This window comes from Chaetura pelagica, unplaced genomic scaffold (genome assembly GCF_000747805.2).
Source record: "Chaetura pelagica isolate M959 unplaced genomic scaffold, ChaPel_1.0 scaffold134, whole genome shotgun sequence".
Taxonomy (NCBI): Eukaryota; Metazoa; Chordata; class Aves; order Apodiformes; family Apodidae; genus Chaetura; species Chaetura pelagica.
In genome coordinates this window covers 27207-45430 of record NW_009953105.1, presented here as the reverse complement: position 1 = coordinate 45430, position 18224 = coordinate 27207, and the positions used below count along the sequence as shown (strand labels likewise).

Below are 18224 nucleotides of genomic sequence, written 5' to 3'. Positions count from 1 at the left end.
CTGGATTATTAAGTCTGGGCTGTGTCACATATGTATAGTTTAAATAGCATGTAGATATGTTAGAACTTAGTTGGACCATAAAATTATATCCTTGTTATAGGAATTTAATCTTCTTTTATTCCTTAAAAAAGCAGTGATGCTGTTTTTTAAAGTGTGCTTGGTGCTGTCACAGAATGAGAGTTGATAGACTAATTGACAAGGAAATCCTATAGTAAGGCTTTCGGATCACTTCTGCCAGATACAATGGGACATAAATAAACATCCTTAAATGTAATTTTAAAACTCTGAGCTCAGCATTTAAAACATAGATATTACAACCAAACATGACCTATATATCTTAAATGCATAATAATTTAAAAGCATGGGAGAACTCCCTCCATAACTGGAAGGTTCTAGTAAGTCTCTTAGTTTTCCCACATACAGTGTTCAAAGCATGTTTTTTGTCAAAAGGAAAATATTAACAAAATAATTAAATAGGTAAAAGGGCTGGTAAGGCCATGGGAATATAATTTAGCAATTAGAGCATAGGACCAGAAAGATGAGATTTTCAGCATCTGGAAAAAAATGGCTGCCTCTTGTGCAAATCCAAAGCAAATATATTGGTAAAAGGAATAATTTATTACACATTTATTTTGATACATTCATTTGTGCTGTTCTTAGAATCAGTGAACCCTCTTATGCTTACGCCATATGCCATATAAATATGTATGCCATATAAATATGTATGCCATACATATTTAGTGTTGTTAGTTTGTTCTTTTACCTTCTAACATGAAAACAATTTGATAATAAAACAGTTAACCGGTATTTGATTTGAGGTTGTAGAACTCCACTGTGATTTTTAAGTCCAAAGAAAATTCTTGAGTGATTTCTTGACTGTGCAGTTGAGGAAGCTTCAGAAGAGTTGGATTTAAAAAGGAATTGATGAGACAGAAATCTGTAGATGTCCTCAATGAGTGGTATCTTCAGAATTAAACATTTCTAGAAAAACTTAGGACAAAATCTCCTGGAAGTAGACCCAGTGACTACTTTTTTGAAAAAAAAAATGACACACAGAGCAAGAGGCTCTTTCATATTTTAGGAAGAATGTTTGAAGTCTGGTGCAGACAGCTATGATTCCAAAATTAGAAGACAGCATCTGCTCATTTTTCTAAACTCAGGGGCATATTGGGAAATTCACTGGAGCATAAAATATCGCCTCTGACCTTCTACAAAAAATACAGAAAACCAAACAAATAATGGTCCAAGATTCAAAATTTTCATCTAGATTTTAAATTACTCCTCTCCCACTACTAAAAATATGTGATCCTGCATCAGTCAGCTGCATATAAAAATGCAGTTGTGAATTAAAACCGTATCCAAACCCAAGTTTAGATTAATGTTTTTTCCATTGTTCTGGGTATTTGAATACTGAAATTAAATTGAACGCCATTCCTGCTGTTAATTTTGCTCTGTTTCATGTATCTCAGACTGCCTGGCAGTCTAAGGACTTTGATCAGACCCATGTCTAAGCAAACTGTACTTTGGATATATACTTGGTCAAGTCAGAGCTTTTATTTTAATGCTTCTGTGCTGAGCAAGCTGTCAAGTGGAGGAAGTTAGAAAGTGGCTGACCACTGCTCTGCTTCCAGGTGGCATGCAAGAACCATATTCTGTGTTGTGATCAGATTAAGTCAATTCCCCAGTGAAAGCTGAGTGTTGTATTTAGTTCACAGTACATTTGGTGGTAGCTGTCTGCTTCCTTTTTTTGATAACCATGTTTAGGAAAAAAAACAACTTTGAAATTGCTACACAAATGTCAGTGAAGGCACTTTACCAATGTGAGTCTTAACAGCAAAAAGCATAGTAGATAACTATATAAGAAATGACAGTAAATTCACTTTAATTTTTAAAATGGTCCAGTAGGATAATTGTAACCCCAAGAGAGATTTTCAGCCTTCTTCCTATAAGTGGGTTTGCCAATAAAAGGAACTGCAGTTCAGTAAAACTAATTAAAATAATATATATTCCCCAGGAAACTTAAACAGGACATGAAACAGCATCAAACAGCAAAGCTTTTTATTGGTGTGTTGTACTGGATCATTGGGAAGAACTGATTGGAAGAAAAAAAATTCCATTTTTCTACTGATTGCAAATTTTGTAGCTATCTATAACCTTCATATACTGTAAAAAAAAATACCATACAGAGCCCCTAAATGTAGGAAAAAATAGACATAAGGATGCAAAAATAATAGATTGTTTCTGAAATAATAATACCTCATCAGTTTTATGGTATTTGTTGTCCTTAGATCACAGTAGTATTTGCTATGCAAGGTACTTAATCTCCATTGTGTAGACAGAAAAAAAAAGTAGGCATGAAAAGGGGAAATAGTGTTCCTTTATGCAGTAGCTCACTGGTATAACCAAATAAGGAAAGAGATATCTGGACTCCTGGAAACTCTGGCGACCCTTGAGCAACAGTGCTTCCCTGATAGCATTATTTGTTCTTTTTTTTGTGATGCCTTTATTACTAAACAATTTCTAAAGATTGTTTCAGATGAAAGAAAATGTATTTGCATTCTGTGACATAACTTAGATTTTTTATAATGTAGAAGAAGTAAATATTCAGTAATTTTGCTGTTGATATTTTGATAGAGATTCCATCTTATAGTGGCATATTGACTATAGTTAAATTCTGTAGTACTATAAAAAACAGTAACATAGAATGAATTCCAGCTCTAGCTCATCGCTTTGCCTTGAAACACATTGAAGTGTGCTGAATGCAGCTGTTGGCTAAGTTTCATGTCATTGCAGTGTTCAGATGTGGAAATGACACAAAGCAAGTAATATCAGAAATCAGAGCCATATAATGGTTCAACAGGGCAATCAGAAACAGAAATCAAGTGACCTCACTGCGAGTTTAGTTCTGAACTCTTCATAGGATTGTATGCTTTTCTGTGTTCATCACATAGAAATGACTGATTTCAAGAAAGTAGAGGAAAAACCTGCGCCAGCTGCATCTCTGTTCTCATGTAAAAAGGAAAGAATTTTGTGAATACGTTATGCTGGGGAGACACTGGAGTGAAGGAAAGAGGATCCAGCAGCAAAAATGCCTTTTTTATCAGAGGTGAAGTGTAGAAATGGAAGACCACAATGTTTGATATAACTGACTGTGTTACAAATAGTAGTTTGTGGATTTAGGCAAGTATGTTGTAATTTTCACTGCTGTACAGATGAAGTTACTTTGACAGAAGAGTTCTGCTAGCTCAGTGCTACTGCAAGATCACTGTCATTGAAATTAATGAAGGTTTTGACTAAGTAAGATTGGAAAGGGACTTTAGGAATTCAGATAACTAGGGGAGAGGCAATTCAGATGCTGAGGTTGGCAGACATAGAATCATAGAATTGTAGAATGGTTTGGGTTGGAAGGGACCTTAAAGGTCATCTAGGGGTGCCCACAACTTCACTTGGCAACCTGTTCTAGTTTCTCATGACCCTTACAGTAAAGATTTTTTTCCTAATATCTAATCTAAATCTACCCTCTTTCATCTTAAAACTGTTCCTCCTGCTACAAACCCTTGTAAACAGCCTCTCCCTAGCTTTCCTGTAGGCCCCCTTCAGAGACTGGAAGGCCACTATGAGGTCTCCCCAGAGCCTTCTCTTCTTCAGGCTAACAACCCTAACTCTTTTTGCCTGTCTTGGTAGGAGAGTGGTCCAGACTGCTGATCACCTTTGTGGGCCTCCTGTGTACTTTGCTTCAGCAGCTCCATGTCCTTCCTATGCTGGGGGCTCCAGAACTGGACACAGTACTTCAGGGGAGGTGTCACAAGAACAGTGTAGAGGTGGAGAATCACTTCCCTTGACCTGATGGCCATGCCTCTTTTGATGCAGCCCAGGATGTGGTTGGCTTTCTGGGCTGCAAGTTCACATTGCTGACTCACGGTGAGATTCTCGTCTATGAACATATACAGTGTCTATGAATCATCCACTGCCTTTTTGGGTGGCAGCAGGCAGCTAAGCAGGATGGTCTAAGACTCTTAAAACAGTAGTACATAATGAAGTTTAGGTGTCTGAATTGCATTCAGTTTGCTCTTACTTATGGACAGGCATATAGGATCCTAATACTGAAATCCTCCAGGAATTTTCTGTATATCACTATCTGTGATACTTGGGCTTTTTATAATGAAAAGTTGGACAAGCCACATTGATTTACAGAAATGTATGTATTTAATACATGGAAACAGGAAGGTAGCTCAAAAAAAATCAGATCAGGTTTTCTAGGTTAAGAAACTAAAAAAAAACTACTATGTTCTATTCTCAGCTGGGCTATACACAAGCAGAGGGAAGGTGCAAGATTTGACTTGAGTTACTGCAGAAAATCTGTGAACTGGTTTGATTAAATAATGTTCTGGTTTGGTTTGGTGGGTTTTTTTGGTAGTGGAGGAAAGGCCCCAGGAGTGGCAGTAAGGAGCTAAGAAGCTTCCCCTGCTCCAAAACCAGCCAAGGAGCCATTAGAGGGACAATAGATGCGGCTCTTTGATTTGCATACAAAAAAACTGAGATAAGAGCTGAGTAGAATAAGCACTTAAGGGAGAAGAGCTGTGCTGAGGAAGGAGAGGGTGCTGGTGGTTGGTGAGGAAGAAGGGAAAGACGGTGCCCTAGCAGAAGTTTCCCTGCAACCCATGGTGAGATGGCAGCTGTCCCCCTGAAATTGTGGAGGAACACGGTGGAACATTCCCTGAAGGCACCAGGAGAGGTGAGCTTGGCCAGTGGACTTGGATTTTGTGGCCAGTGGATTTGCTGCCAGTGAACTCTGTTTATGCAGCTTTGGAAGACCCTGGCACCAGTGGAGTTTGTTCCCAAAGCAGCCCCTGACTCTGTGGGAAGCCCAGGCTGGAGCAGCTCTGGACCTTGTGGGAAGGACTCATGAAGGAGTGGTTCGTGGAGGACTCTGTCCCATGGGAGGGACCCTGTGGGGAAGCAGGGAAGAACAGTAAGGAATCCTTCTTCTTGAGGAGGAAGGAGCAGCAGGAACCACCAGCCGGTGAACTGACTCTAAACCCCATCCTCTGTCCCCCTGTGGCACTGGTGGGAAAGAGGTAGAGAAACTGGGAACAAAGTAATTTGGGCCCGGGAAGAATGGAGTGATAGTTATAGGATACTCATTAGTAGATTGAATAGAAATATAGCCTAATAAAATTTTACTAAAATAATTAATTTGCTGTACTAAGTTAGCTGAACAGGTTACTTTTAAAACAATGTGCTTTATGATACTGTCAGTCAATTATGCCAAACATCCTGCAGGTTGTGATAACATCAAGTCTTCTAAGGCCTGTGGGCCTAGAGACAACACTCATGTTCATTCTGACCCACCTGGGCAATCTACCAGCAGGAGACTGGCGACAGAACCAGGACAAGAGACAGGACAAAGATGACAAAGGACTAGAACCAACAAAGACCCCCACAGGAGACCCTCGACAATGCATAATTACAAAGATAGCCAATTCCAGGAAGTAAAATGACTATGTAAAAGAATTCTGGGAACATGGAACTGAATATGCATGTTTTTGGTGTATATTATTTGGGGTGTTTCACTAACTCATCGGAGCACTCATGGTGGAGAATCCCCAGTACTGCCCAGCGCTGCAATAAAGAATGCCTGCTCCATAACAGCTTGTTTGTTGTTACTGGGTTTTGATCTCGGAATCCTTACCCAGCCACACCTGGCCTTGCACTTTGGTGAGGAGTGTTAGAAAGCAAGGAGGTTTGGAAGCTCCAAACTTTTGTTTCAAGAGGAGTGGGTTATCATATGCAAGCACTGCTCTTTGTGTTGTCTGTCACCTCTGTGTGTTTGATTGGTGTGAAATTAAAGTTTTAGAGTATTTTTTCCCCAAGTTGAATGTTTTGCTCAGGACCTTAATTGTTGAAGAACCCTCCTTGTCCTTTGTCTCAGTCCATGAGCTTTATCCTCCTCATCCCAGAGTGTGTGTGTGTGTGCACGCGTGTGTGCGCGTGTGCGCACGGGGGGTTGGGGGGGAGGGTGAGGGGGGAAAGTTGAGTGAGTGGCCGTGGCCCTGATCCTTTGCTGTGTTGTGCCCAAACCATGGCATTAGTGGCGAGCCAGGCAGGGGAGAGACAAATTACCAGAAAGAAATAGAAGGCTTTAAAAATAATCTTCGCAATAACTTGGATTTTCAGCCTTGAAATTTATGTTTTCCTCTTACTGCTTGCCATTGAGGGTAAATGATACATCATGATAAAACAGTTTCCATAAGTGCAAATAGGCAAATACAGGTACTTCTCCTACAGTATGTTACAGTCTTTTGAACACCTCAGTGATATTTTATTGAAATATTTCAATGGAAGAGTTTGTTCTTGTTTTAAAATGTGACTGTTTGCTGATGATGTGTTTGAAGAATGAAGATAGTGAATTAACATTACATTAGTACTCTGTGCAAGACAGTTATGCTAGTAGGATTACTTATGTTGTTGTTGTTGTTTGTTTGTTGTGGGGTTTTTGGTTTGTTGTTTGTTTTTTTCTTTGTTTGTTTTCAGGAGTCCTGTACAACGTTGCTGTGTTATTTGAATCCCAAGTTTTCTGTCAAAACATACCTGGAAAGGGATTTAAGGCATTCACAGGCCTTCTACCCTCAGTGCAGCATTTTGAGGACAAAGAAGTAAATTGGAGCTTACAATAGTAGCTTTGCTGTATTTATTTTTAAAAAATAGTTAAAGGGCCTGTTTTTAATTCTCACCCAATGTTTTCTTCTGGAATGAAATAATTGAATTGGAAAAAAGCAGGATATACCTAGTAGTTTGTACTCTTTTGTCCAGTGTATTATCCCAAGCCAGGTTTTCTACAGTATGTTATTTATTGCTGCATCTAATCTGGTTTTTAAAAGTTTCAAACCATAAGGCTTTTATTATTCTCCTGGAGCTACTATTTCATCTAACAGATTTCATTGACAGGAAGTTTTTCCTGATAATCCTCCTAGCTCTGGGCTTTGTGGCAAGTGACTCCACTATTCTTTGAAATATAGGGGGTGATCAATGGATGTTTTCAGAAGATTCCCTTCCAAATTGGAAGATAAAGAGAATTTTATACAAATCGGAGAATAGATAATGGGAGAGAAATGAAAGTATCAAGCTGAATATACTTTCTGCTAGAAATATATTTTTAATTCTTGCATCATAGTTTTCAGTGACACACAATTATGATGGATAATACTCTTGAGAAACATAATTTTCTAGCAACCTAAGCTGGTTTGTTATTTAATTTCTAAGGTACTGACAGTGGAATTTCTAAAAATTAAGATTGAAAAACAGTGTGGAAAGTGAATGTGAATCTTTCCATTACTTCAGCCCTCTTCTGCTGCCTTTTGTTGCATTTGTATCCCTTATGGACTTCTGTCACATGTCATAAAGGCCAGTGTTTTACATCTGAGTCTTGCAGGTTGAGAACTGGCTGTGAAAAACAAGTCAATTATCACTTTGTTAGAGTCCCCCAAGTCATCCTTAGCAGAGTGATGCTCTTGCTGGTTGAATGTGACCCTTCTTCCCCTTCTGTGCTTAATTTTGAAACACTGTCAAAGGAATACAGCTTTGATGCAGTCTTTCTCTGCAGATGGTAGTTTCTTTAAAATTAAAACAATACATGTGTGTTGTTTTTAATACTTTTTAAGATCATTACTGTTACTGCTCAAGAGAGCCAATTATGTGATGCATACATTGAGAAATTATAGGCATCAGTAGTTAATTTGGACATCTGAAGGTGGATCTTCTTTTCCCTGAGAAACTGTGCTTGCGGCTAGCAATGTAATGTTTGAGTCACCTCTCCCCCTCCAATTTATGTGGCACAGCCTCATTATGGACATGGTTGCATAGCTGATTTTCTGTTTGTAGCATGCATTTCACAACTGCTTTGGGCTGCTTAGACCTTTTTTACCTTCTAAAATATTCTTCCCTTGCAGCCATGAATCTAGTATCACATTGCAGTTGGGAATGTTCCATCAAATGTAATGCTTAATATTCTATAACCAAATAACTCTGCTGTGGTCTTAACCAGAAAAATGTTCCTGACAGTAGTTTGACAATTCTCTTAGGAAAAGGGATAATGGTGCTGTAATCTGGGGTTGGTAAATGACATATAAATACTATGAATGCACTTGATTTCTTATTAGCTCATTTAATCTATCTAGCTTTTTAACTGTGAAATAGCTCAGCTGTCCAGAAAAAATATAATTAAGTTTTCCAGCTCATGTATACTGTCTAATTATGACTGCCCAACTATGTGTCATTTGATGCTGAGTAATATTATTTTATTTTGAAAATTCAGACTTTATATTTTGGAGAAGGTTGATCTGATTTGTATCCCAGAAGAATTACCATAGTGGTATCCAAGATAGGCATCTGCTCGTGCAGGAGTATCATTTTTATTCAGAGCTGTGTGAATTATGTTGCTGATCATTACATTTGTTGTCTTTTGTCTCTGTTGATCTGGCAAAGAAAAGTGTATGGTTTCAGAAGCTTTTTCTCACTTATCATACATAAAGGCTCCTGTGTTCACAGTGAGGATACTGGGTCCTCAGTCCCTATTGTTACTCTGTAAGTCTTAACATGTTTGGTTGAATAATTTGCTAATACATACATAACCTAAAATACATTAATATCCTTTTGTGGCTTGTTAGTCTTTAATATAAAATTTGTCAGTTCTTTGTATAAAACAGGAAGTCCATCCTGTTTTACCACTACAGTTGCAAAAGACTGAAACTTTTTGAGCTAGTCATCCAGTTCTTCCTATAAAGAAGGGTGACAGGAAAAATATCTGTGAATAGTGGGTGACCATTTTAACTGTCAGGACTTTAAAAAGGGTTTCCTTTGTAATACTGCTTTGTTTCTGTGGCTTGAAAAGAGAGTCTCTAGGAATAAGAGATTGCCCATATGTACAGCTGTTTCCATATATTATTTTAGGAAAGTACTTTCCAAAAAAAGCAAGGAGAATGTAGATGTTGTATCAAGAGAGCTGGGTGTAGGAGTTATTCAGAAGATCCATTTGTGGTGGGAGCATTGAAATCCGTTTGCTAGGTTACTCTAGTCTGGTGCAATTGAACCTTGACTCTTACCAGTGTGGACTTCAGGTTATGCTCAGACTGCCAGCCCTTTCTATGTGTCATAGTAATTGCAGCACAGAACTGTCCCTGGAGATTAATAACTCCTTGGTGGATGGCTCAATGTAGTATTACCAAGGGCATTATTCAGACTCTGCAAGAATTACTTTGATGCCTCCAACTATAATTATGCTTTAGAATGCACCACATTTTTCTTATGTTTGCAAAGTAGATTTTTCAAACTAAACTCAAAAAACTCTGGTAAATGAGCATTTATTTTTCTTTAAGAACATGTGGTGTGGAGCTAATTTGAACTGATCGCCCTATAGCTGCTCCATATTTGATAATAGTATGTTTAAAATAAGTCCTGCATCTTTATTTGGCCCATAATTAATATATTTTTTGCTATGTTGTAGGAAAAAACCCAAAACATTCAGCATGGGTTTGGAAATCCATACTTCCATACATATACTTATTCTGATTTGTAATCATCTCCTAGATCCAGCCTGTACTGTTGAGACTTCATTTGATGATCACTTAGCTGTGTCCTTATTCCACTGGCTGTTCCATGTCCCATGGACCTGTTTGGTAGCACAGTCAGAAAAACTAGTAGCTCATGTCACAAGCTATTACTGAAAGACTCAGTTGTCTTTCTGAATGCTTCTCTGCTTTCAGTGAGGACCCAAATAGCCACCAATTGATGTATAAAATATAAAATGAGAGAAGTAATTCCAATCTTCTCTCAATGCACTGGCAAAACATTTTTCCAGTCTGTCTTTCATTACTAAAGAAATCCCCTTAGGGAAAAAATCTTGAATCTCAGGACCTAAACTTCTGATTGTTAGGTATCACTGACATACTGCTGTTTGTTATTCTGATGTCAATTGAAAAATACTTACAAAATGTTCCCATCAAGTCAGCTTGCCAATATAGAAGGAGATCAAACTGGTAATAAGGTAAGTGAAGAGCATACTATTGTTTTTAAACACTGAAAGCAGCAGTGCCTAAAGAAATCAGCTAAAATGAAGTGTTTTACTAACTAAAGATACAGAAGCTAGGTTACAGGACCTGCCAGTGCATCTCATCATGTGTTCCTGGACTGATGGAGATTCTGGCAGTGCTGCCCGTGGACACCTGAGAGCACTGTGGGTGCTATCCCAGGTAGTTTCACAGGCAGCATCAGTATCAGCTCTGACAAGAAGTGTCAAGGCTCACTTTCATACTAGATAACATGAGCCTTTGCTCTGATGGTTCTGAGGTTCACACATGGGGCACATGTTTGGGTTAATAGTACAAACAGAGTGATACCAAGATATTGAGGCAGAAAATACGAGAACTACTACATTTTTTTAATCATATAATTGCTGTACTGTGATCAAAATCAAAATCCTTTCTTGTACTTGATAAGGAGGCCCACCATCAGTTAGATATGTGAAAGAATATGTGCGCTTGAACTGTTGAAAATACCAAGTGATTTTGTGAATGTAGATCTTGCATCAGCACAGTTGCTGGATTTTTAAAATTAGACATGTAATTGTTCAAAGCATGTATTGGTATTGAGCAATTAGGAATGTTTTCTGGTTTAAATTCTGAATTATGCTCTACTGAGTGCGGGCAGTTGCTATGGGGTTTATAGTGGTGTCACAAAGAAAAGACTCTTAATATGTGCTGGTGTTAGCAATGCAGACATGGGCACAAATGTTAAATGCCATTTTGTGCAGCATTCAGACAAATTTTTTAAATAAAAATGAAGGCATAACCTTACTTACTACCCTGCCTTTTTTTTTTATTTTCAGCTTTTGGGTTATTTTATCAAGCTTTTGGTATATTGCAGAAGGTTTTGAGACAGTAGATTCTTTAGTATTGAGGAACAGGTGATAATCTGTGCATTTGAAGTTCAAACTGAAGTTCATGTTTGGTTGCATGATAAAGATTACAAAATATGTGTATAAGATTCACATGGAATCTCTGAGCATGAGAAGAAAAGTGAATGTGTAAAATAAGTCAATATTAGATATAGTGAAAATCAAGTTTTCTTTTTATTAGATACTGCATTATGTTATGTGACCTAGTGTGATTCTCCTTGCAGAAGAAGGAGGAAAGACAATTTAAGGAAGTAAAGTGGACTCCCTAAGAAAATTATTTTCTACTTCTGAATTATTATGTAGAAATAAACAGGGTGGCTCCTCTGGAAGAAGCAAAGATATACGGATGCCTCTTTGCCACATATGCCAAATGAGAATGAGGTAATAAGTTAACATTTGTTCATATAGAGAAGTACTACATTAATAAAAATGAAAACATGAGGGGCATATTCTGTCCAAATCTTAGAGGCAAATATTTAAAATGCTACCTAAGTGTATAATGCTTACAGAGTAACCTGCAGTAATCACATTTGTCAGTGGTATTTGCTCTACTGAAGAGCTGCCATATTCTGACTAATAAATAAGGCGCCCTGCAAGGACCTTTGTAATGTTTTCACTGAGGCCTGTGGTAGAGGTTAGCAAAAATTAGAAAGTCTTGAGAGTATAGATGCCAGCGTGCACAGATTTATTTTGTATCATTGGGATTTTAGCCAGTACTGAATTCTATGTTACTGAAACAAGATTCCTTCAGCTACCTAACGTAAAAAGTAGGAAGGCCAGAGGCATTTTTAATCTTCTGAAAGATGAGATTAGGAATTTAATTTGTAGGGACAGGAAAACAATAGACGTCATCTGGAGGAAATGAGATAGAAGTCTGAGTCCACTTGTTAAGAACTTTTGCCTTCCTGCCTGAAAAACACTGAACTAAACTGTGATCTAGCCTATACTCAAAAATTTCCTGCATAAACTATTTGTTAGAAAACACGTGGCAGGTGATTTTATGCAATACACAGAACAGCACCCTTAAGTGCCTTCAAATGACAAGCCTGCCAGGCCTCAGATAAAGAAAACAAGCTGTCATTTTCCTTCCTACTAGCACATGCCTTTGAGGTGGAATCAAGCAAGGCTTTTGAAACAATCACATTCTGTCAGTTGATCGTATAATAATAATAGCAGGAATCTTTTTTTTCCCATTTTTCATATGAAGAATATGGTTGCCTCATTGGGATTGCTTATGATCGTCTCACTTCAGCCACTTTGAATTGGCTTTTTGCCCTATAAAGCAATGTGTATCTTCCATTTTCCTTTATTTAAAGGAACACCTTAATATTTGTCTTAGTTGCTACTGAAAAAGAGTTTCAGACATGACTCCACAGTTTTGCCACATTAGCAGTTTAAGAAACAAGTACTGTAATAGTAGAAGGCATCAGAAAAATTGATAGTGTCATAGCAGGAGGAGGCTGTAATGCAGTAAGTTGGCCAATGTAACCTTTAAGCCTTTCCTGAGGAAAGGGAAGAGAAAAAATCTGCTATTGAAAACAATGCATCTGTTGTAAGTGATGCATTTTAGGCATGTTGTTCCAACTGATTCACTCTAGTTCTGTGCAGGATTTCAGAGGATTACCTGCATGCATTCTCTTTTCAGAAGCATTGCATTTGATTATTTTTGAAAAAAAATAAATATACTGTAAAGTCAATGAGTATGAGCTTTGGCTCATACCAGCAAGACTTGGGGTTTGTTGACCATGGTTTGATTTGCAGAACACCAGGCCTGCTTGCAATGAATGGGAAAACCCTGTATCACAGAGGGAAAAGGGTATGAGGGCAAGAGTTAGCAGGGCTCATAGACAGAGCTTTAAACTAGACTTGAAGGAGGAGGGGAATAAACAAAGGCCCACCAGAGATGAGCCTAGGGGTGAAGAGACAAGGATGGGGATGAAATCAATAGCCCATCTCAAGTGCATCTACACTAATGCATTGTGCAGCAGGACAGCTATGAACATAGTTGCCATCACAGAAACATGATGGGATGACTGTCATGCCTGGAGTGCTGCAATGAATGGATATAAGATCTTCAAAACCGATAGGCAAGGAAAGAGAGACAGTGGTGTGGCTCTGTACATTAGAGAGTGTTTTGGTTGTGTAGAGCTTGATTATAGTGATGATAAAGTTGAGTGTTTATGGGTAAGGATGAAGTGGAAGGTGAATAAGGCAGATATTGTGCTGGAAGTCTGTTATAGACCACCCAACCAGGAGGAGGAGACAGATGAAGTATTCTACAAGCAGCTGGCAGAATTCTCACAATTGCCAGCCCTTGATCTGTTAGGGGACTTCAACCTACTGGATGTCTGCTGGAAATATAACATAGTAGAGAAGAAACAGTCTAGGAGGTTCCCTGAGTGTGTGGAGGATAACTTCCTGACACAGCTGGTAAGTGAGCCTGCCAGGGAAGGCACCTCACTAGACCTCCTGTTCACAAAGAGAATGATGAGTGAGAGTTGTGGTGGTCAAAGGCCACCTTGGGCTTAGCAATCACAAAATGGTGAAATTTCAACCTTAGTGATATAAGGAGGGGGGTTAGCAAAACCTCCACCTTGGATTTCTGGATGGCAGACTTTGGCCTGTTCAGGACAGTGGTTGAAAAAGTCACTTGGGACACAGTCTTGAAGGGCAAAGGGGTCCAGAAAAGATGGGCCCTCTTCAAGAAGGAAATCTTCAAGGCCCAGGAGCAGGCTTTTCCCATGTGTTATGAGATTAAAGGGCAGGGAAGATGTCCAGCCTGGTTGAACAGAGAACTCTTGCTGGGATTTGGGAAAAATAGGAGGGTTTATCACCTTTGGAAGAAGGAACAGGCAACTCAAGAAGACAACAGAGATCTCATTAGGTCATACAGAGAGAAAATTAGGAAGGCAAAAGCCCAGCTGGACCTCAAGTTGGTCACTGACATAAGGGACAACAAAATAAGTTTTTATGAATACATCAACAATAAGAAAATAGGCAGGGATTATCTCCATCCCTTATTGGATGTGAGGGAAACATTGCAACCAAGGATGAGGAAAAGGCTGTGATTCTTAATGCCTTCTTTGCCTCCATCTTTTACAGTCAGACCAGCTTCCCCCAGGGTGTTCAGACTGGAAGATAAGGATGGAGTGCAGAACTAACTCCACATAATGCAGGAGGAAGTAGTTAATAATTTGCTTCTGCACCTGGACACACATAAATATATGGCGCCTGGTGGGATCCACCCTAGAGGACTAAGGAAGCTGGCAGGGGAGTTTACTAAGCCTCTCTCCATCATTTATCAACAATCCTGATCAACAGTGGAGGTCCTGGATGACTGGAGGCTGGCTAATCTACAGAAAGGCCAGAAGGAGGATCTGGGGAACAACAGGCCTGTCAGCCTGATGTCAGTACCAGAAAAGATCATGGAGAGGCTCGTCTTGACTGAGCACACATGTCAAGTGCAGTTCTAGGCCTCTCACTATAGGGAGGACATTGAGGTGATGGAGCATGTCCAGAGAAGAGCAACCAAGCTGGTGAAGGGTCTAAACAGCAAATCATATGAGGAGTGGCTGAGGGAACTGGGGTTGTTTAGTTTGAAGAAGAGGATGCTGAGGGGAGACCTCATTGCCCTCTACAACTACCTGAAAGGAGGCTGTAGTGAGGTAGGTGTTGGCCTCTTCTCCCAAGTAAGTAACAACAGATGCAGAGGAGATGGCCTGAAGTTGCACCAGGGGAGGTTCAGATTGGATGTTAGGAAGAATTTCTATGCCAAAAGAGTGGTTGGACACTGGAACAGTCAGCTAAGGGAGGTGGTTGAGTCAGCATCCTTGGAAGTATTCAAGAAACGTGCAGATGTGGCACTTCATGGCATGCTCTAGTGGCTGAGGTTGTAGAGTTTTTTGTGGGAGTTTTTTGGTGGAGTGTGTGTGGTTATGTTTGTTTGGATTGGGTTTTTGTGCTGATGGTTGGACTTGGTGGTCTCAGAAGTCTTTTTCAACCATTCTGTATGATAAGAAATGGAATTAACTACTTAAAGAAAATGTTGTCTCCACATATTAAAATTATTTCATCTTGGGCTTGAAATAGATGAGTCTGATTTTGAATTCACAGTGAACTTCTTTATGAATTCCAGTTACAAGCATTTGGAATTATGTTGAACTGCTTCATACATCTATAATAATTTTGACTGTCTCACCTCTAAAAAGTAAATAGAAATCTAATGTCTGTACTTATTTATCTAATGTAGATTCTTGTGTGGTCTTTATTATCACCAGAACTGACAATCTTTTAGTGATTAAATACATTTTCCTCATCTATACTTGTGACTGCACAAAGAAAGAAACCAGGCTACATAGATGAAGGGATTTGCCTAAGATCACTGAAAGAAGCTGTTGCAGAGCAGGACTTAGGTCCTCAGTTCCTTGGTTATTGCCATTTAGTTAATCTGTTTAATCCATTAAAGACTTGATTAGTCCTTCTGTATGTGCAGAATTCCTATTAAGTCAGAAGACTTAGAGACTTCCAGCTGTAACTAGCAAGAAAATAATAAACCAACATAAATCAAGTTTACAGTAAATATTCTCTCTCCAACCCAGGCATTTCAGGAAGGAGGGAACAAGATAGCCCTGTGTCAAGTACAGACATACAAAGATTTATTTTGAGTGCAGTATTCATATGTGCCCATGTCATGGTTGGCAGGGGCCAGGGCTAATTTTATTATATTAATAAGAGAGAGAGCATTCTTTCAGGACATTGAGGGATCCAGGGGGCAGCAAAGAGTCAGGTCAGTGTTCCCTCCCCTTTCCTGCCATGCCCTATAAAATGTGATTAGAGGTCTTGAAGAGAGGCTTCTGCTTCTTGTCTTAAGCTCACCACATGTTCTGCAGGATCTGACTCTATTAGGTGCTGGGAAGAACCGTGGACTGTTTCCTTGAGCCAACTCTGCAGCAAGAGATTTTGGACGCTTATACAGAATCATAGAATGATTAAGGTTGGAAGGGACCTTAAAGATCATCAGGTTCTAACCTCCCTACTCTGAGCAACGACACTTCACACTAGATCAGGCTGCACAAGTCCTCATGCATCCTGGCCTTAAACTCCTCCAGGGTGTGGGCTTCAACATCCTTCCTGGGCAACCGATTCCAGTGCCTTACCACCTTCATGGTGAAGAATTTTTTCCTGATGTCTAACATACATCTCCCCTCTTTCAGTTTAGAACCATTACCCCTTGTCCTATCACTTCTCTCTCTGGTGAAAAGCCCCTCCTCAGCTTTCCTGTAGAATCATTGAATCACAGAATCATCCTGGTTGGAAAAGACCTTGAAGATGATCAAGTCCAACCATAACCTCAATCCACCAACCATAACTTGATCTACCCGTTCAGTGCTTAAAACATGTATCTGAGAACCAAAACTAGATTTCTTTTAAACACTTCCAGGGATGGTGGCTCCACCATCTCTCTTAGCAGCCTATTCCAGTAGTTGAGAGATGATCAAGCTTTCTCCAGGGACCAATAGAAGGTGCCTAATACCTATGTTTTGGCAGCAGAATTTGTTTCCAGAACTGGTGGTAAATCACTTGCTGTAGGCCTCTAAGGATAGGTAGGTAATAAAGTAACAAAATATGTAAAAAAACATATCTAGAGATCCAGAGTTTGCTATTTTTTAAATAAAAGAGAAAATTCAAATAGCACTAAGAAAACGTATGTACGAGGCTGCATAGGCAAGGATAGCAGTCTCATCGTAATCTGGCTTTAAGCCCTTAGGTACTGTAAACCTGTTTTTTCAAAAACCCAGATCCTTGTAACACCACAGAGGTTGAAGAGAAGCCAAGAGACTCAGTTAATTTGAAGCTGATGCCAAGCATAACTATTTGATAAAATTTGCCTGAAGAATTTAAAAAAGATCAGTAATTTTCCATAATCTTTGCCTTTCCATTTATATTTTGAGCCTATACATCCTGAAAAATTAGGTTGAGGAAGAGGATTCAGAGTTAAATTATGTGGATTTTTTGAAGTATGAGACTCTGCCCAGCTAGTGGATTTCTTTCCTTTTTTCTCCTCCAGGTTCTGTAATCCATTTAACACTGCCTGAAGATGATTTCACACTAGGCAGCTCTTTGTGGCTAATAGCCTGAAGCCTGAGACTTGGGGGAGACGGAAAAATTTAGCCTTTAATCTTTTTTTTTTGTTGTCACTATCTCCCTCCTTGACTCCCCATCAACAGCATTTTTGTGAAATGTAGTGTCTGAAAGTTGTAAAACCTGTTAGTGTATCTATAGCATGACATCATTTAGCTACAGTAAAGCTAAAGGTTTAGACAAGACTTTAAACTTCTTCACTCTTGAAAGTTCACATCAGGCTTGTGCCAATAGATTTTTTTTTTCTATACTTACAATTAATGTCAATGATACACAGTGAAAAAGAAAAACAAACCCAACTCAGCAGTGATCCATATTTATTAATCACCTTTTGTGAGTTTGTCATGTAGGATGGTGAAGGGACTAAACAGAGGAGAACTGGTCAGTTTCCAAATACACCCTCATGAAAGTATGCTGGACTTGATTAAAGTAATTGGTAGTGCCCTGTCATATCATGCAGGAATGTAATTTTTCATGGTATGAGGAGAGGTGCATTTCAAAATCTCTACCAAGATTTTTTTTTATATAGGCCTGCTCAGTTATCTCTATATAAGGCACTCTTGACAGTGTCTAAGGCTTTCTTGTTGCTATTTAATTGCTTCCACATAATTAGCAGCTTAATTAGGATCACCATCCACTAGTGCTGTAGCATCAGCCTAAACTGCTTGTGAGGTACTGGCTAGAACTTTCAATAGCTTCCAGTTCCTTTGTGCGCTCCCACTGAGAAGGAGGACTGTCACAACTCCTGTTTTTTTTTCTGAAGGAGTTTTCTTGTTTAAACATTATCAGGGAAAGCAGCATTTACTGATTAGACTTCCATATGCTGTTGTGCAGCCAGGATAGAGAGATACAAAGCTCATTTCTGGCATGATTATTGGCAAACTGGAGGTTGATTACTGCATTTTTGTAAGCTGATTGAAGGGAATTTGAAACATTGTTTGCATTGCTAATGAGCCTTAAAATTGTGGAATTTACATTCTGAGTATGACAAGCACATCTTGGTAAAAGCAAAAATACATTTATTTCTGTTGTCGTTATAGGTAAGAGTTGTCTCTGAGCCATTGCCAGACTGTGTGCTTCCTCCCCATCTTCTCTCTGCAGATTTGTCTGTTGGGGGGGGGGGGGGGGGGGG

At 39.1% G+C, this 18224-nt stretch overlaps 1 protein-coding gene across 1 annotated transcript in view; it reads left to right on the top strand.

Annotated features, from left to right (window-relative positions):
• The window catches only part of LOC104388414 (chromosome unknown open reading frame, human C11orf74), a 30310-nt gene that overhangs the window by 3346 nt on the left and 8740 nt on the right, over nucleotides 1-18224 (top strand). The window contains 3 exon segments of the mRNA XM_009997278.1: nucleotides 11174-11304; nucleotides 11307-11332; nucleotides 13148-13381. Coding sequence (XP_009995580.1) covers nucleotides 11174-11304; nucleotides 11307-11332; nucleotides 13148-13381 — 391 coding nt within the window.